We start from the raw sequence: 19,493 nt of genomic DNA on the forward strand, positions 1-19,493 counted from the left end.
CTTCGGATTAATTCTATTGCGGGATCGCTCCATTCCATATTTCCTATCAAATGTCCATTCTCGCAATGTCAACATCCATCCACCGCGACATGATTAATTCGGGCCTCATTACTCAGCACTGCAAAATCGCCCACCATGACCAGCGCAGCTGTGAATCCAACAATGCGGTCGCACGGATGGAACATTGAGCTCCTCACGGCGCCCGGAGACGTTCCTCTCGCTGGCGTGTTCTAACTGGCAAAGGATGTTTTTATGATGTTTCGCGATATCGTTAATGAGATGCGTTTGAGTTTCGAGCTCAAGGATGAGAGCTCGGATGTGTGAAATGAAGTTGTTTTCGGCCTTTTGGATATGTTGAATGTGGCTCCTGCCTTGCATCAGCCAAGCAATGTGCCGTCACTGGCATTGGACGTTTGTGGTGCGATAGCCCGACCATCGGTCCCGCACTGCAGGCGTGTCACATCGTGCCGCAGCTGCAATATCATACGTATCCAGACCCGGAGGCTGATCCCGATGAAACACAGGATGGCAGCGAGACGACGAGCCCGCGCCGATTAGAGCAGGCTTGGGAACGTCCCTGGGCATCAGAGAATGGGATCCTCCTCTTCAGTCATCCCCACGACATGTTCGACTAGCGTCTCTTCTAGATACACCCATAAACTCTGCATGTCCGTGGTTTTATGCCATGTGATATCCTCCTCGCGTACCATGGCCGCAAGGCGAAAGTGCAGCGTCGGGTAGACAGGGCTGCGCTACGCCATCACTATGACATGTGCTGCATTGAGAACATGGCCGCCAAGATGCCTTTCATAGAGCGGCTGCCCCGGACGGAGAGTGCTGTGTCAACATCGGGTATTAATACTCGGCTCGAAATTCGATCTACGCTGGTTGGGATCGCAAGCCCAGGGATGTTGGCTTCGCCTTCCAAGCAGAATCAGGGCCAAGATGGGCAACGTCTTGATGGTGACCCCTCTAAACGGGCGCGGCAATCCGAAAAAACAGCATAACCTCGAGTTGACGAGCGATTGCATAGATTCGTCCAGATCTCCGAGCAACAAGCCTATGGACGACTCGTCTCCCTCCCCTGACCTCTCATGGTCACGCAAACGCAAACGAGATGATGACCTGTGGATCGCAGTCAATCACGACAGTTGTCTTACACCTTATAACAGCGAGGAATTTCTAGCAGATGTGAGCTGGGAGCTAACATGGATTGCAAGGCGGCGTAAATGGAGGACTGCAGGAACGTAGACGGTGGTGCCTTGAGGGTCACATTGATTTAATCCGTCACGCTCAATTCGTACACGGATGAATGCAATCTCCTCATTATTCACTTGCAGGCCCGGACATGGCCGTGAGTCTTAGCGATCAACCCAATTGCGTTATGGTGATACTACTCGGTAGTACAGGCCACGCTTGTCATAGTTGCAGCCCGGCCCTTGATGGGTTGACTGAGCCAGAAGACTTATGCGACCGCAAAAATCACAGATATTATCGCCAAAAAGTGGTCTCGTCTATAGGTTCAGTCAATCAATCAGCCTCACTAAGTCTAGAGCTATTAACGTTGTACTAGGCTCAACTCAGTGATAGGCGTTTGATTTCAGGTGACTGGACTTGTAATCAGTGCTAGTTTATCTGCTCTAACTCACAGTAAACATGAACTGTTAGCAGCTGGTCCTACCGTACTGAATCAGTGCGGTGCTGCATTCGAGGTGTATAAAGCAGACTTGTATCCTGTCTCAACCGCCCTTGTCTTTTTCTACCACTAAACAAACCTGATCTCCAACGGCCACCGACATCACCAAAAGTTCTCAACACGCACAGCACAAACACACACACGCAACCACAGTCCCGTTTCAGACGCTAAGTCCAGGCCGACATGTGCCACCTCGTCGAGATTATCTACATCTGCATCCGTTGCGGTCGCGAAGTGGGAAGGGAGTGGGACGTTATACAATGTGATAGGGCCGAACTGTTGGAAATAGACCGCTGTTCCAACGAGAGATGCACTGAGAGTGAACGTCGGGAGTTTGCTTTTTGGACAAGCTGCGAGCACTGCGTTGAGGAGGAAAACAGAAGGCGAAGGAGAAGGCACCGACGGGGAACTTGACCTCTCTCTGGGTGCTGGAGGAGATGTGTCTAGGGAAATGGTGACGATGGTACTGATACGGAGTCGGCTCTTGGGACACATACACCCACCTCGTCAGCGTCCTTGAGCTCCAGTATTTTGCGGTATCGAACTATCCATGGCCGCACATACCACTCTGAACAAGGAAATGAAGAGTACTGGTATGTATCTTGATGACAAGCTGTTCTTAGCAACCTTAAAGAACGATATCGAGATACCAGCATATCTTTATTCGAGGAAATATTCTTATTCTATGGAAAAGGGCCATCTTCTTTGCTATCGTTTAGTGTGCCAATGGCCATATAGCTCGGTGGCTTGCCGGCTGATCTTTTGGGAAGGAGTGACGAGCTGAGATTAAGCTTACGCTTATTGATGTTGGATCACACTCAGTGTCGAACCATTCTAGTCGATCAGGGAGGTTTTCTACAGACGGTGCCTCAGGTTTTGACCCAGGGGGGGTTGAGTCGATTGCTGAAAGTAGTAAAGTATCAACATACGGATTGCTCAGCCTCTCTGCTGGTAACATGGAAAGTGACAGCGTTGGTTGATCTCGGGGGGTGACGAAGTGGGTTCTCAACTATGGCACCCACCCTGGGCTGAGAGGTCAGTACTCACGTCGATCACCTCGTCATACTCAATCGTTCCTTACGTCTTTTCCAGCAGGCAAATGGGAAATGACAGGACTCTTCCAGAAAACTCTTAGATGCAGTAGAGCCGAGGGTTCTGTCATACAAGTGCTGGGGTTCACCATGTCTCAGAATACTGGTCGTTGCAAGTGTGAGACACACGGCGTGTGTCCCACGCCCAAGAAGGCACCTACAACGACCCGATAAGCCACAAAGATAGCCGAGGGAATAAGACACTTGTACTAGTATCTATTCGGAATGTAAATCGCCAGGGTGCTTTTGAAACTCCAAGCACTCACAAGCTCGTGTACTCATGCAAGATTCCCGCTATTACCGTGGCGTCGTTTAGGATCGTTTGATAGAAACGTCACCCGAGATTCGGTCTTCTGGCTCAGTTATCCCATCGAGGGCCGGGCTTCAACTTTAACAAAGAACACATTGTCACCCGAGCTTCACAGAAACCTAGGCAGTGCCCTCACCACTTCCACGCACCAAATAATCTGTTCATTTCAGTCAATTCAGCCTGAATAACTTCTTCATATAGCTCCTCTTCTCCCCGGTTGTTGCTCGATGCTGAACTAGCAGCTGCAGAACATCATTTAGATACTGGCCATAATCGCCATCGCCCCTGCTTCTCGCATCACATTCATGCTCCTTGACCGTGGACACAATACCAGGTTGTCGCACCCCACGCTCGAGAAGAAGACTGACGGCTTGTAGCCTCTGGAAATACGATATCTTGGGCAAGTTTGGTTGGTCAAGAACCGTTAGCGCTCTGGGAGCACTATAAGCTCCAGGTCCAAGGATGGCCTGCTCGAGCAAGGCTATGGAGCGCTTCTGAGGTACTGGGTGAAAGGGCGTCGTCTTGTCTTTGAACTTGTGGCGAATAATATCTGTGATCAATTAAAGGCATCGCCGAAGAATGGGATATATGGCAATTTGTCAACCCCGAAAGCACCGATGTCTTGATGGAACCCAAGCCGACCGCGACGCCCACTTCAGGCGAAGCAGAGGATGAGGCAAATGTTGGCGAAAAATATCAAGCTCAGAAGAAGGCAATTTTTCAGCTGGGACTCGTAATCGACAGATCTATTGCTTCATCTCTAATTTCAGTGGCATCGGACACCATGCATATCTCTCATCCGGTGCGGAGAGGAATCGATCGCGGGTTAGGTCTGCACCGCGTGCGGAGGTTGCTTTGATGATTTACACTTGCGTCTATCAAGAAACTACCGATCTTTATGCTACCTAACACGTATTGGAGGAGTCATCCCGATTTTCATAGTAGACCAGGTCCTCCTTGACGTTGTGACGAAATTGTTCTTCCTCCTCTTTGAGCTGGGCCTTGAGTATCTTGTCCGCCTTCCATACCGGTTTCAGCTCAAACAGCCGGTCGATCTTCTCAAGAGGAATGCCACTCGTTTCGGGAATGAGGAAGAAGGCAAACAAGAAGGCAAGGAACGACAGCGACGCAAAGAACATGTAGACGCCATACCCCATAGCAGCAAACATCTGTTCGGTGAATCTTGATACTAGGAAGTTAAACAGCCAGTTGCTTGCAGTGGTGAAGGCCTGGGCCAGTGAGCGGAAGCTCGGGTCAAAGAATTCCTGTTCATCAAGAATACCTTGTCAGTAGATGCTTTTAGAAACCGGATACAGGCAAAACGTACAGAGTTGATGACCCAGGGAGTACCATTCCAGGTCGGGGTATACACAGCGGTCCACATGTAGAAAAAGAATATGGCAGCAATACCGCTTCCAGTCAAGGTCTCCTGAGGATGCTTGGTGGGTTCGACAACGTAGATGTAAGCACCAATAACCCACATGCAAATTGAACCGGTGATACCACCAATGAGCAACAGCTTTCTTCTTCCAAGTTGGTCAACGAGGAAAAGTAGCCACACAAAAGTCATGACTGCCTTGATGACTCCGAAGATGCCAGTCATGACGTTCACAGTGTCGTGCTGAACGCCAATGCTCTACAACTAATTAGCATATTGCTATCACTCTAGCAGAGCGCTTGGTGGACAAAGACAGCACACTTACAGAGAATATGGTAGGCGAATAGTAGTTGATGGCGTTGATACCCGAGCCATTCTGCCAGAAGAAGAGCATGCAACCCAAAAAGAGACGCCACATCATGTTCGGGCGCTGGCCCAGGGCTTGGAAGGGCTTCCATAAGCCAACACCACCGACTGCCTTCTGGGCTTCGAGAGCCTGGTCTATAGCTGCCACCTCCTCGGTGATGTAAATGTCGGTAGGAGATAATTGTCTGATCCAGCAGAGGTTGTCCATGGCTTGTTTGCGGAAGTCATGGAGGAAAAGCCAGCGAGGAGATTCTCGGATCCAGACGGACCCAACAAAGAGTAATCCTGACGGAATTATCTGGATGGCAAAAGGAATAATCCATTGTTTATTGCTTTCGGGGAGGTGTTTTTCGACGCCGTACTACATACGATCCAGCAATTAGCCTCCGAAGAATGAACAAAGGGAAAGATTGCATGACTTACGTTGATCCAGAAGCCTACCAAGCCACCAATCTGCCACCCAAGCTCGTACAAACCCACGAGCCGTCCTCTGATAGCTGGGGGGGCAAGCTCGGAAAGGTAAATGGGGATAATGTTCGAGGCAATACCGGTGCCCAGGCCCGACAGCACACGTCCTGCATATAGGATCCCAAGGCCACGGCCTCCATCGGCACCGCATTGAAGGCCAGCTCCCAAAGTGAAGGTGGCTGAAGCAATGGCTAGACACCACTTGCGACCAATCCAATGGCTAAGAATGTAGGTAAGAAGGGCGCCGAAGAAGGCACCAGCAATGAAGAGCGAGACAATGTTTTCGCTGATCAGGTTGCGTTGCTCGGTAGTTTTTTGGTCAATGCCAAACTCCTTCTGAAAGGAATCGAGTGTGATTGTGGTACCAATGAAGGCACTGGTGTATCCAATCATGTTGGATCCGCATGATGCCACGAGGGCGAGGACATAAATCCGCCAGTTGTACACGACCGGGGGCGTTGGTCGGTCTTCGACAAGCGTAAGAAGACCCATGACTGGTAGGTGAAGGGTAGGATAAAGAGACAGAACAAGTTGGGCGGCAGGAAGGGAAGAACCAAGATGAATTGGTGAGATGAAAGCGGTGCGAAAAGAAGATAGATATGGGATGGAGACGACGAGGCTGGGGCCCCAAGTTTTGCCCCAGGCCCCAGTCAATGTGGGCATGTGGGTTAACGAGTAAAGACTTGTCCATCATCTACGTTGCAAAGAACTCTATCTTCTGGGGCGGTCTGTGACTTGAACATGAAGCTACGACGCGGAGAGCTCGGAGGGATTTACGGTTCGTGTGGAGTTGGAATCCGCAACGTTTCCACGGTGGAGAGGAGCTAACAGTCACCGTCGTGAGTCCAAAACAAGCGACTCTACATCGCTTGATGACCCATCAAAGGTCATCTTGACAACAAGCTGGAATGTTATCAGTCACGATAAGATTGTATGCCAAACGAGGAATGATTCATATTTCGTAGATAATGTGAGTAAGAGAAAAAAAATCAGTCTTGCCCCCATCCGCTATTGAACGATTCAAGAACTCTACGAATATTCTCTGGATTGACTCGACCGTGACGCAGGAAAAGGGCATTGGACGGAAATAACTCAGATCCATAAAAGGGTGAAATAGCTAGAACGGGATTGGTCCCGATTCCTCAAAGCAAGGACGTCAGATGGAGCCTCCAGCCGGGAAAACCTTTAACCACGGAAAGTCGGCAGCGGAGGATAAAAGTTTGCGCGGGTTTGGCCTCAATACACCGCAAAGGATGGGGTAGATCGGCGGGAGTGGTGGACACACATAAGCCCCTATATGGCAAAAGCTTTCGGCAGCCAGTGTGAAGTTGATCTCGTCGCCAATCTAGTCGTTTACAATGATGAAAATTCCCTTGGAGATTGTATTCCACAATCTGAGCTGCCTTGAACCCACGTCAGATAACGCCGACGTCTGCAGGTTCATGACAGGAACCCCATTAAATCTGCATATGAGTCCCAGGATACTCGTAGATGCTTGCCATTAGCCTTTTTAAATTCCGTGTTGATGTGAGCTAAGGACACAAAGACTTTCTCCTCAGAGCGCACGATGATCAACAAGCTGTCATATGTCAGACAACTGTTCAATCGTTGGAAGACCGTCCGTTGTTGGCCTAATTAAACGAATCTAAAGATTTTAATTTGCTCTCTTGAGCTATCGCGAAAGGCGAGCGGCTTACGAGGAGTATCAGGTTAGTGAAGAACACGCCTAGCAATATAGACTAACCCCAGATGTTCGGTTGATTGCCATGGAAAAGCAAATATCGATGCGAAGGGTTATCCAACGTACATGTTCCCTGACAAGGAACATTTTTGCCGCTTTGACTTTGAAATTGCGCTCAATGACGAATACACGTGCACATTCAGGACTCTGCCACAGTGAGTGATTTACAAACACCCATGGAGAGCTTGTAAGGAGGGCAGCCAGGAGTACAATGTACACGCATGCTCGAACAGTCACGCAATGCTAACGCTCTCACGGTAGGAATGAACGGTATCCTGCTGCGCAAACCCCTTTCATTCCACGGGGTCTGCGCTTGGAGAGGTCGCTCTGCTAGCTAGCGGATGTATCAGTGGATCGGCTCTCCCGTCCCGTGAATCTTTCTCCGGCCAGTTAGATGCATCTGCCTAGCTCTCTACGCACCGGCTTTTTTGCCCAGCCCTAGGTGTGGCTAACCATTCTAAAACGCAATCCCTCTTTGTTGTCTGTCCTTCTACCACGCCACACTTGCCGCGTGGTCTCGATGGCTGCTGGCTTTGGCGGCATCCTGTATTCATCCTCCAAGCCACCCCCGCGAGTCGTCGTCCTGTTCCAGTCATGGGGTCCCCCAACTATCAATGGCGCTTGAAAGCCCAAAAAGCCTAGTGGATCCTAGAATTTGGGGGTCGAGATTACCCACAATCCCAGCCAATGTGATGATGTCAATGTCGTCAAACCAACCAAGAGCCCATATCCCGCCAAGAATGGCGATTGGTGCTTTCGTGGAACAGAGTACGGTATTACAGATGACATTGGTAAGGGGACAAACTACCTGTGGTCCAACCCGATTATCCTTTCCTCTCATCCGCTTCAGACGTCGGCTTGCCTGCGTGGTGACTGATCCAGGATGCGGGACAAGTGGACGAAGATGACGAAAACTAGACCTATGGCTCCAAGCTATCCTGTAAGGACTGGCAAGTGTACATCTTCGACTTCATGTTCCTCTACCTACAAGCCGCAACTGCAAATCCTGCATCTTTCCTATGTTTAGTTCAAAACTTGGGCTACGACAAGACGGCATATTTACAATGAGGGTACTTTCATACTTCCTAGGGCTTACTTCCTCTGTTACCATTATGCAGTAGCCGGACCTAACCTAAAACTCATCCTTCCACGTCATGTGGCCTCTGTTGTTGTCAATTGTCGGGTTTGTAGGGGAAGTGACTACTCTCCAAACTACCTAATATCACGATACTTCGCTGTGGTGTTGATGGTTCACGGCTAGCCATAGACCGGGCTGATCCTAGTCCTATCAAGTTATACGGGTGCTTCTCATCTGAGTTTAGCGATCTGAAAGTAGCATGGTCGGCTCGGGCAAGATCTGAGCCTCACGGATAGTTTACGAACTACTGACTTCGAAGCCGGAGGCGGCAGATATTACGTAGACCCCTGGCATGTCATAACAAGATAAGATAACTACCGCGCGGCTAGTTAAAAAGGGTAAAACATCCGAACGCACGTGTATACGAAGAGCTATGCCTTTTTTCTGACAATGATGCATCATTTTTCTCTCTTTGATCACCCACTTATTAAACTTCAGGGCCCGGACGGACAGGCCGATGAAACGCAAGGGTAGCAGGTGTAAGCTAATATGGCAACATGGCCCGGTTTCTGGCGGAATCTGCAAACTCCCGTTAGCAGAGTCGTCGACTTCCAACCGACCAAGGCAAACGCCGAGTCGCTCAATGAGAGCCCATTGGTCCTTATCCAACACACTGTATCAAGATACAGACCATCGGCACCTTACAAACTATGGCTACTCTTTCTCAACTACCTTTTGTGCTTTTCATGCGAGTATCTGAGCATGTGTGTATGCAAGATTTCATACATCGTGACCGTCGAATGGCTCGGCGCTCTGCTGCCGGCTCTCATTGTCGTGCCGCTCCCTCTATGTACGACCTGCTTGCCCCTAGATGTGTTGTGATACTCGCTGCGGCTGTACCCCCTCTTGAAGACGTGGTAGCTCCAGTTAGGTTGGCTGGTTAGATGTGAAGAGGGGTATGTTGCACGAGGTGCTCCGGTGACCCATCAAGACTCACATCGTAATCATTTAGACCTTTTCATGGTCCCGTCCCAGCCGCGTTAGATCTCTTTGAAGGGAGAGCATTTAAGCCACCAACACTTGGCGCCTTGAATCCACCGGCAAGCCCGTGACACTACCATATCAGCCGCATCAGACCCGGCCGCTTCAGTAGTAACACTCTCGGCGTTGTTCCAGAACTCATGCACGTTCCATTTTGCCAATGGGAAAATCAGGAACTGGTCAGATCCTATCTGATATGAGAGCAGCAGTTCTATAACGTTATCGCGTCTTAAGCTTAGCCAGCTGAACCGCACGAATGCTGCGCTCCCGTTCTCGAGGCAGTCGATAGTAGCTCGCCCTCCCCGCCTCAGTGTGGGTGGATGGCGGCCGAGACACAGGTGTGAGTTACAATGCAATTGCAAAGGGATGTTGAGATCTGAGTGAGGAGAAATTCGCAAGTTGAGACGTCAGATGATTTGACAGAACGCAGACTACTCAATTAAGCTCTGTAGAGCCTCGAGGTAGAAGAAGGGGTCGAATTTCCAGTGTCGAGAGGCTCCCGGAAAAGACTAAAGGGATCTTCCCACAAGTCTTTTTTTTGGCTTCCTTCGTGCCCTCCCAATCTCACCTTCATCTTCTTTACCCCCTAGCCCCTATTACTTCCCCTAGAAACATCATTTCGCTAACCGTGCGCACAACCAGACGAGAGACACACTCAAGTCACATCAAGAACCAGTATCATGCGTCAAGTTCATGTCCAATCATCCACGGCCTGCTTGCTGAGCGTCACGAGGGGCTGACGCCTGATGGGGCCTCAGAAACGCCCGGCTACGACTCCAAAGTGGTGGTGTCGTCCCTGACGCGGCTAGCGGGCACTGTCTCAGCAGCCTCTAACAGGCCAACTTCACGAGCGCGAATTTGCCAGCGTACGAGGAGTGAAGTGGGAACGAAAACGACGGCAATGGTGACATTCACGAAATGAACATGGACGGCAATGAACATGGAAGGCACACTCAAATGCAGTAAGAGAAACATTGGCCTTGATCAGGAACCTGAGAGACCGCCATTTGATCGAGGCCATTGCAGGGTATAAAAGATGGGGCGGCAAATGCTTTGTTATGCCATGAGCGCGGGGAGAAAACTTCTGCAACTTCTAGGTGACTGACAGAAGCTACCTCGACTAGGAATTGGCCACTTGGGCTATAGATCAGATGGCACTGGCCCTCACTACGACCCAGGACGGAATCTTGAAGCCTCTGTACCTCCCGCGGTAACGCTGGCTTTCTATCATCTTCTCCAGGGTTGGTTGGAGTCTTGATGATCTGAATCGTAGTTCAGCTGAGTGTTCTATGCGCCGGTTTTTGTTCCGCTGCCTTTCGAAGTCTACGCTCAAAAGACATGAAATCGCGAAACCCGTCACTGACGGTCTTCTGGCTTAGTTATCCCTTCAACCATATCAAAAAACACAATATCAACACCTCATAGCATCATATCCCAACGCTGACATAGTGAAACTCACACTTACAAGGGTTGGTGTAGGTATATTTCTAGACGCACACATCTTTTAGGGTCCATAAGAAGGCTTCCCATGATATCACGCTTAGTCACAAAGACCTGGCAATTATGTTTAGTATTACAACATGTTTATTTTTGGGTGGATCAGCGGTAACCCGGTTCATAGACTCTGGTGCTATCTTCTCATCTTACAAAAGCTAGTCGTAAGCCAGCATCGCAAAATGTTTTGACCAGATCCAGCCAAACCGGTCATTAGGATCATCTTGGTTTTTTGCCAACCAGAGTTCGCCTTTTTCGGCTACAACATCAAAAAGCTATTCCCGGATGCATTAGTAAGTGATACTATAACTCTAGTCATCTAACTACACTCACCTCCCCTGCTTCATACAACAAGTATGGATACCCCGCTTCTGTCCTATTGGGGGAATAGTAAATTCAAAGAGCGCAGCGGCTATCCATAAGAAATTATAGCCAGATGGATCGCGCCGGGGCTCATCGTTCTCCAAAGTCTCCTGTGGCTCCTGATCGAATGGTAACGCTGAGTGGAAAAGCCCCGCGAAACGTTGTTGTGGGTCTGCTGCTACTTGGGTATCGTCGACGGCCCGGGCTTCTGGGCTTTCTGCTGGTGAAGGGCGTTCTGGCCAAACTGCTGCCCCATGCACGAAGTAAAGCCGGCCTTCTGAAGCAATCATATCTTGCCAACCTTCGGGCAACCTCGAGGACATGCCAGAGTCGTTATGGGATATCGGCGATACGGCGGTGACCGAAGAAGGTATACTTACCACGTAGCCAGGCCCGTGGCATAATGGACATTCTTCACCGTGCCCATCTTCGCTCCATATCGCTCCACATGCTGTGCAGCCTTTCATTCGGGGCCCCTCGTCTTCTGGGTCCTGGTTGCCGTCTGAATCAGACGCTGTTGCTTTGAGCTCTAGCCCCTCGACCGATATGGGCAACGCTTCCAGGGCGAGCATCTGTTGGTGACGCGCCAGGTGCCGACAGAATTCGTTTAAATTCTGCGACTCGACAGCCGGAGGGACCCATTCATCACATAAGGGGCACTCTCCTGGGTCGATGCGCTTTGGTGCACACTGACAAGCTTCTAGCATCGTCTCTAGCTGGCTGTCGGTGATTTTGTTGGGGTGCTGGATTCCCAAATGGCTCTTCAGGACGCTCAAGCTGTGGAATATCTTTGAGTCGCCGCAATGGATACACACCCAGTCCTGCCTGTGGGTATTGATTTCATGGCTAAACCACTCTTGTCGTGTTGCGAATAACTCCGAGATGCAGTCTTTAAAGGTGCACACGTAAGGTTGCAAGTCGGAGAAAATGTGTTTCCTATTAGCAAGCATTAGTGGCCGGCAGTAATAGAGGAGGAGGGGCTGATAGACTCACCTCCACTCGGCCCTGTTGGCCAGAACTTGAATTGTTCGACAGTAAGGGCACTCGATAGGTTCTCCATACCCAAGCTGCACGTCTTCTAGTACCATATCCGGCAGGTCAGGAATTCGACGACCAAGGTCGTTCCCGTACGAACTAATAAAAGAGGTCGCCGATGTGAACATGGAACGTCGGTCTCGGGGGCCACCAGCCTCACTCTGGGCCCTCTCCTCGTAGGTTGTTGCGACGGTTTCAGATATTTGACTCGGGGCAGCTTCGGCATTGTTCTCGGGGGTAACCGCTGCCAGTCGATCGCGGTGACTCTGTCTGTACTGGATCATCTGTCGCCGCTGCGATATAGCGTTGCCTAGACGTTGTGCGAGCCATGGCGTTCTCCTGACCTTTGGAAACTTATCCTCAACATGCTTAATGTCAGGTGAGTTCTCCAATAGTACAAACCCGTCAGGCTTTGGGAGTCGGCCTCTAGGTCTTCTCCTACGTATCAGCGTCGAGAGGCTGAAGAGGCTATTAATGGAAGAGTGCAAGTTTAACATCAACTGTTCAAGCTCGCTTGTAGGGTTTTCCCAGTCCCCTGGTCCCTCTGGAGCAGTTCGGTTGGGGAGATCACCGGATATAATAGGTTGGCCTGTAATTCTTGATTTTAGAATCTTCCCAAAAGCGATTTGCGATCCTCCTAGACTAAAGCGAGATCCTTCCACCTAGTAGACACGGGAGTAGTTGAAACTTACATCGAATTATAACATTTTGTAGTCTTTCCAAAGCTAGAACGACACTTTCGCGCTGCTTTGGTGCGTCCCTGAGCCGAGAATCTAACGACGAGGCGGATCGTTCAGGTTGCAACGCGCCGATGTTCGCTGCCCAAACCCTGAACCTGCCACATTCATCCTCAAGGGATTGGACATGCTGTACGTCTCCTGGTGAGTTTGAACATTCGAGTAGCCTTTGTAGGCTTCTTGCGCATATGTTTCCGAGACCTGAGATGGTCCGACTCTCAGTTGGAGGGTGCATGCTTTCAGCTGTTGATGCCAGGTTGTGTGAGGCTACGGCCATCAGGCTCGTCAGCTTTGCGTTATATTGCATTGGCACGTGATCTTTTCCGCTTATCAATGCGGGGAAAGAATAGAAGGGCGGTTTTCAGCTGCATCTGCTCACCTACCTATCCCCGCTCCCCGGTTCAGCTTCCCAGCCTGACTTGACTTCCTGACATGCAAAATCCCTCAACACGCCAGTCGCTATCTCCCTTTCGTTAGCATGTCCGGCTTCGAGATCGCCGGTATTGTTCTTGGTGGCTTTCCGATCCTTTACGAAGCCGCCAAGACAGCCAAGAGTCGCTACAAAGACCTGAAGTGGTGGTGGCGGTTCGAGACCGAGTTTGAAGACTTTATATCGGTGGTTGACAGAGAGTTTATTTCCTTCTCACTGAATCAGGAAATTTTGCTGTCGCCACTGGATATACTGAACAGCGAACGTGATATCCTTCAGAATGACCCGGATACTCTCCTCTGGCACGAGCCTCGGATCCAAGCTCAGTTGAGGAAGAGACTCCGGAGCCGGTATTACACGTGGTATATGGAGCAGTTACATGATATCAACAACGCTATTTCGAAACTTCTTGCCCTTTTGCCGACCGGAAAGGTAGGCTGTTACAGATGCCACAACACCAAATGGCCAGCTACCAACACTAATAGGCATATCACCTCGACTCGTCAGGACTAGAAAGTGAGCTTTTTAGGCTGAAGTGGAGCTTCGGTCACAGAAAAGACAAACTCCTGGCCACTATAAAAGACCGAAACGAGAGCATTTATGCATTTCTTGATCGATCCGCACACCTTGCCAGAGGCTCCGAATCGACGAGAGCTGGGTCTCGCGTGTGGCCGTATCTCAGTGCTCAAAGGCAGGCGACATCAATCTACGAGTGCTTACAGAGTCAGTGGAAATGCCATTGCCTGAGTAACCATACATGCGGTATCAGGGCGAGCATGGTTGGTCAAGACCACGGGGACCTAAAACCCAAATCTTTCGTCTTGTTATTCGATGAAGGAGCGACATTCACAGAGCTGAGAGTCGAGGTGGCAGAACCGAAACCTATAAGGACCACTTCCCAGCCCTCTAGCCAGAATAGGGCCGACGTCTCCCAATTGAAGGGGGATGTCTCTGCCAAGATTCGATCTCAGCACGTGAGAAACAAGAGTTCCAGTCTCGCTGCTCTGGCTGCCTCCTCTCTGTCAATTGTCGGAAACCCGTCCAACTTGGGCGACGGCCAGAGTCGGCTAAAGTGGCTTGAGAGGAAATTCAGGAAGCGTGTAAGAATACAAAACAGGTACGAGAGCAACGAACGCTTGATAGAAGCCGCTAACGTGATAGTGGTTCTATTGATTCCGACAAGGACCCAACTCCCTTGGATCAACCACGCGTGAGGTTTGCCAACATTTCGGACACCGTCTCTGATGCCCATGGCGAAGAAATCGACAGCATGTGCTCCCTTGCCAGAGGAGACGTAGAACGACCTTTTACCGGGTTTCTAAGAGCCGGTCATGAGACGCGAATAGTTCTTCAGCTAGGTGCTGCCCCGGTTAGAGATCCTCGGCACTTCATCCAGAACTTCAGAGTGGAATCTCTTGAGTCATATCTTGACGCCACACCCCAAAGGAACCGGAGGCTTCAGGTCGGCCTTCAGCTCGTCCAGACCGTTCTCATGCTTGGCGTTACCCCTTGGGTTCCTGAGAAGTGTACTAGGATGGAGGTGCTCCTTATACGGGATCTCGATTCCACCGATCCAACACCATACATCTCCCATGAGTCGGTACGGAACACCTTCAAGGGCAAGCAGCGCGTTGAGCGCTCTGCCCAAGCCCGCGCCAGCCTCTTCACCATTGGCGTTCTCCTGCTCGAGCTACTCTTCCGCAAGACGTTGGAAAGCCTACCCTCACGCACCCAATACCTTGGGAGGGTAGGTGTGGCGGACTACACAGCAGACCTCTGCACGGCTATCCAGTGGCAGAAGCAGGTTGAGGCCGAGTTTGGGGATAGGATCGCGGATGCCATCAGGCGGTGCGTGCTGTGTGCATTCGAGCCGCAACCAGACCTCAGTGACTCAACATTTATACGGGCGGTATTTACGAATGTTGTTGAGCCTTTGGAGGAGTTTTTGTTGGCATGGAACACGATCTCAGGTGGCGTAGCTCGATCAAAGCCTTAATCAAAGCCACGCCGGCCCTAGCTCCATATGATAAAGAGATAAGATGACGCGGGGGTGAGAGGATAAGATAAAGTCTGTATAATAAGATGATCTTAGATAAGATAAGATGAGTTAGTGTGTGGAAACCTTATACTCTAATGAATGGTGAGGTGTCGTAACTCAATCGAAGCAGAAATAATTAACTAACGCCGATCGCTTCCTACACATAAAATCACCAGTTCTTTTTCTCATTGTATAGCTAGCCCTATAAATTAAAGTCAGCTACCTTAGTGTTGGAACATGAGTATATGCGTTTTTGTTGTTGAAGAGGCACTTCGTATTTGGCTTTAGTCGGTGACATTGACAGAAAATTACTTTTATCTTTTCGCTCTGAATCCTCGCAAGCAGTTTCTATTTTTAGTCCACTCTAGGTTCCTACGAGAAAAACACAACTTAATAATCGCAGTCGATAATTATTCATCGGCCCATGGCTCCCTCAGTCCTTCTCCAATGTTCCATGTCTTTTCCATCTTGGAGTTTAGGGTAGCCGTTGGTGCCTCAAGCAATTTTCGTCATGCGTCTACGTTCAGGCATCATCACTTGTAGGAAGATGATTGGGAATTTTTTAATGGATTTAATCAATAATGAACACGTCAAGTCACCCTCTCGCAAGCAGGTGAGGGCCTCGGTCGTATGCAACGCATGCAGGCAGATCAAGTGCGAGGTGAGCTGTCACGTGACCATCAACATGTCCTTGGACTTGATCAACTGGCAACAAGACCCAGTGCAACAGGTCCAATTCAGCGTGTGAACGTTATTCAAGGCCTTATATCAACTTGCATGATGCTAGAGCCTCTTCTCCATGGTTGGCTGGAAGCAACCAAGACGCAGAAACACGAGACAAAACTAGCACTACTGGAACTTCAGACAAGTCCGAGTCTACCTCAAAGCCTTTCATCTCAAGACGCGTTCGTTCACATATGTGACATTAGGTAACTGAAATGTCATCAGAAAGTGCTTCTTAGCATCCGGTAATGATATCAATCCTCTAGATCTAGATTCCACTCCTGTAAATCCCCATACCCCAATCCTGCCCTTGTTGATCCGCCTTCAGGGCCTTCAGTCTTTTCAGAATCTCATTTGAGACCTCAGAGCTTCACGGGAGGCCGTTGGAGGCTTCATAAAATGCAGCAGGTCCGACTGAGAGATCGTCAGTGAAGAAAGCGCTTAACTCTTAACCAAGCACCAAGTCAATCTCTTCAAGATCATACGCGTCCCACATTGTCTTCTCGACGTAGCCACAACCTTTCCGATGGGCTACACCACCATCCCATTCAATCCAAAGAACTCCGTAAAATTCATTGCCTCCTGCCGCCCTTCCAGTGACCAAGCCTCCCGGATTGCTCCTCTTGCGATGGCATATCGCGACGATTTCGACATCGAGCTTGAAAGTAGGCACAATCTCTTTAGACTCTGAATCATTGCTGCTTGATTCAATGTCACCTAGACAGTCTGTATCTTTGTTGCTAGGTCCCTTGTTATCTAACTCGTTGCTATCCGAAACCTCATCGCTTGAATAGTAGTCTGATTTGTACTTGATGTCTGACACCATGTCGCCTAGACTTTCAGTCCTCGTTGTTGGGAACCTCTTTGCGTCGCTCTGGCTAGACAGTTGAAGCCATCCACAGATTATGCCTGACTTGTTTGCCAAGGCCACGTGTGTATCCATGCCGAGCTCGGTAAGAGAAGAGGGGCAGACAAAATCCCCGAAACCTAAGCTTCGAGCGTGGAACCACCCTCTTTTAGTACGGCATGAGATGTATTGGTGTTGCTTGGTATCTTTGTTTGCCCGGTCAAGCGTGAGAATAGAAAGGGGCGCCAAAAGTACTTATTGGGCAAAGCTGGGTGATGGTACACATGTCGATCTGGTGCTTCCCATTCACTCTTCTCGGAAGTAAACTTGGGTCCATCCTCGAAATGCTTGACTGGGTCGAGTTTCTCTTTGACCCATCCTTGAATGAGGTACTTGGAGTCCTCGGCATCGGTGTAGTCGCGATTTGGAAAGGAATCGATGCGCCGCTTATCGAGGGACTCTGGAGCATCATGGCTGAACCATGTCGTGACTGGTATCGTGATGTGTTTGGCCCGAGATGTAGCAGTAGTAAGGAGTCGAGGCAGCTGGTAGTCTTCCTCGTCGTCAAGGAGTCTAAGATAATTCATCTTCCAGCTAATGTAAGACCATGAAGGGAGGATGGCCCCCGGAAGAGAGGATTGTCGTGGTCCCGTAAGCTTTCGTTGCTTGAGATACGGAGTCGGCACGTAGCCTGAGGGTTGGCTTCCCCAGAAGTCGCAGTTCCACATCAAGGCCGCATCAAACCATGTCTCTGGAAGTCCACACTGGAACCCTCCATTGAACGTATGGCCGAGAAAAGTGAGCAGACCAGTGACCCCAGGAAGTGCGTCCTCGGGATGAGTAAGGTCCCGTACGACGTATTCGCCCATCAATAGTTCCAATTCCCCGAAACTAGGCTGCCCGGAAAGAATACTCGGGATCCTAGTGTATTTCGATCTCCTGTTGTCGTCGTCGACGTCTTGTCCTGCCTCGGCGTCATCTTCGTGACACGTTGCGCAAAAGCAGCTCCAGTGAACCTGCCGTTTCGCGAAGATCAGTCTCCTTTGAGAAAGAAAGTACTCCTGATACGTCCAGCCTCTTTGAAAGTACTCGGAGCCAGAACTGGCGTGCCCAGACAGAGAAGGGTTGTCCCTCACAATGATCTTGCGGCCGTTCAGCCATGGGAAGACATTTCGCAACTCCCGCGGCCCAGACACCCCCTGTATGCCAAGTATTCCATCCCATGCATCGCCATCTGTCGCGACAATCGTCAACTTGGCGCCGGCGTAAACTGACCCCATCAGCTGGAGCTGCTCCGACATGTGTTGCTTGTCATCAGAGATGAGACACAATGAGTCGACCCAGAGGTAACGTTCTCCCAGTTCCCGAACAAGGTGCATCGTGTGTCTGACTGTGAGGGGAATACTATCGTTGTACCTTGAGAGACCCCCTGGCGTGGTAATGTTTGGGATGGTCGATGTGCTTGTCTTGAAACTGTCTCGCGTGCCCCATCTGTAGCTGAGGGCGACGTACTGCAACCCTTGTTTGCCAGGGATAAGGCAATCCAGCTCCGTATCAACCACAAAGGCAGGGGAGCAGGAGGGGATATTGAATGAAGTCTGGCACTTTGATTGATGCTTGTTGAGACAAGTGTCCAGCCATTGTCGAGCCACTTGGAGATTGATCCATTTCGAGTCGAATATTTGTTGACACGAAATTGACTGGTCATGCTCACTGTTTGAACCTATCAGGAACAAGTCGTACCATCGCTGAGGGCGGTGCTTGTAATCAACAAATGCAGCCTGGGGCAGACGTCCGGGGGCCCGACTGAAACTGATTGTGTACCAACCCCGAGATTGAAGGCGACTCGCACCGCGGCGAGCGAGTTCTTCGGCATACTTGTAAAAGGTCTCATAAAGCCAGGAAATCACAGGCTTGTGTAATGGACAATCTGTCGGTGTACGCTTGAAATCATTTGGGTCAAATTCCTTGAAAACCTTGTCATCTTCGATGAACAATTCTTCGAGAAGGTTACAGACGTGACAAGATTCGACACCGCTTGACTCGGGGTCGCCCTCCATGATGGCGTTGGGGCACTTGTTGTGGTTTGGATCGTTGTTGCTTTGAGGGGAATATCATGATGTTGCGGTAAAAAAGATGCGGGGATTTCTTTGCAGAAACACCCTCCACGTGCTGTCCGCGAATCACTCTCTGACACGTTAAACCGTGTCAACCGAGGCTGGTTGATGAGAAGTCCATTGGCCCATTGTATATGGATGGCTTGGATGGCCAATCATTGCAAATAGAGCTGCATACGGCGTCGTTTTCCCTTTCCGTTTACAGCTAGCCCCCTCAGTGAATAGCAATCGTGGACCGTGATGCAAGTAAGGGCACTGCAAAGATAGATTGGTTACGGGTCGAACTCATTTGCTCCTTTACCCAAGGCAAGGGATCAAAAGAGGGGCTCCGTTTCCGAGTCAGACCCGGGGCGGAGACCAACGCGAGGTCCACTCTCGGCCCATAACCGGATCCATGACGGAGGCCCTAGCCGGGGTTGATAGCTCGGCGTCGCATCCGAGTTCCCGACTACAAAGGTGGAATTTGTTACGCTGATGGAAGAAGTAAAACCTATAGAATGGCGGCGGTTCTCTTATGGGAATAAGGACAAACGCTAAAGT

At 50.1% G+C, this 19,493-nt stretch overlaps 4 protein-coding genes across 4 annotated transcripts; 1 reads left to right on the forward strand and 3 right to left on the reverse strand.

The window, feature by feature from the left end:
- Window positions 1-3,267: 3,267 nt before the first annotated feature.
- Window positions 3,268-5,801, reverse strand: MRS44_011891 (uncharacterized protein; the record flags this gene model as incomplete). The annotated part of the gene is made up of 5 exons (XM_046271772.2): window positions 3,268-3,647; window positions 4,008-4,362; window positions 4,425-4,733; window positions 4,801-5,202; window positions 5,265-5,801. The coding sequence occupies 5 exons, from the start codon at window positions 5,799-5,801 to the stop codon at window positions 3,268-3,270; spliced, it is 1,983 nt and encodes a 660-aa protein (XP_046124626.2).
- Window positions 5,802-10,992: 5,191 nt separating this feature from the next.
- Window positions 10,993-13,033, reverse strand: MRS44_011892 (uncharacterized protein; the record flags this gene model as incomplete). The annotated part of the gene is made up of 3 exons (XM_065619907.1): window positions 10,993-11,962; window positions 12,020-12,650; window positions 12,754-13,033. 3 exons carry the CDS (start codon window positions 13,031-13,033, stop codon window positions 10,993-10,995), a joined length of 1,881 nt encoding a protein of 626 aa, XP_065475979.1.
- Window positions 13,034-13,276: 243 nt separating this feature from the next.
- Window positions 13,277-15,224, forward strand: MRS44_011893 (uncharacterized protein; the record flags this gene model as incomplete). The annotated part of the gene is made up of 3 exons (XM_046279776.2): window positions 13,277-13,660; window positions 13,714-14,345; window positions 14,390-15,224. 3 exons carry the CDS (start codon window positions 13,277-13,279, stop codon window positions 15,222-15,224), a joined length of 1,851 nt encoding a protein of 616 aa, XP_046124624.1.
- Window positions 15,225-16,437: 1,213 nt separating this feature from the next.
- On the reverse strand, window positions 16,438-18,896 carry MRS44_011894 (uncharacterized protein; the record flags this gene model as incomplete). The annotated part of the gene is made up of 2 exons (XM_065619908.1): window positions 16,438-17,002; window positions 17,092-18,896. 2 exons carry the CDS (start codon window positions 18,894-18,896, stop codon window positions 16,438-16,440), a joined length of 2,370 nt encoding a protein of 789 aa, XP_065475980.1.
- Between the last annotated feature and the right edge of the window lie 597 nt (window positions 18,897-19,493).

Source organism: Fusarium solani (assembly GCF_023522795.1).
Source record: "Fusarium solani strain SB1 chromosome Unknown bctg00000007, whole genome shotgun sequence".
In the NCBI taxonomy this organism is placed as follows: Eukaryota; Fungi; Ascomycota; class Sordariomycetes; order Hypocreales; family Nectriaceae; genus Fusarium; species Fusarium solani.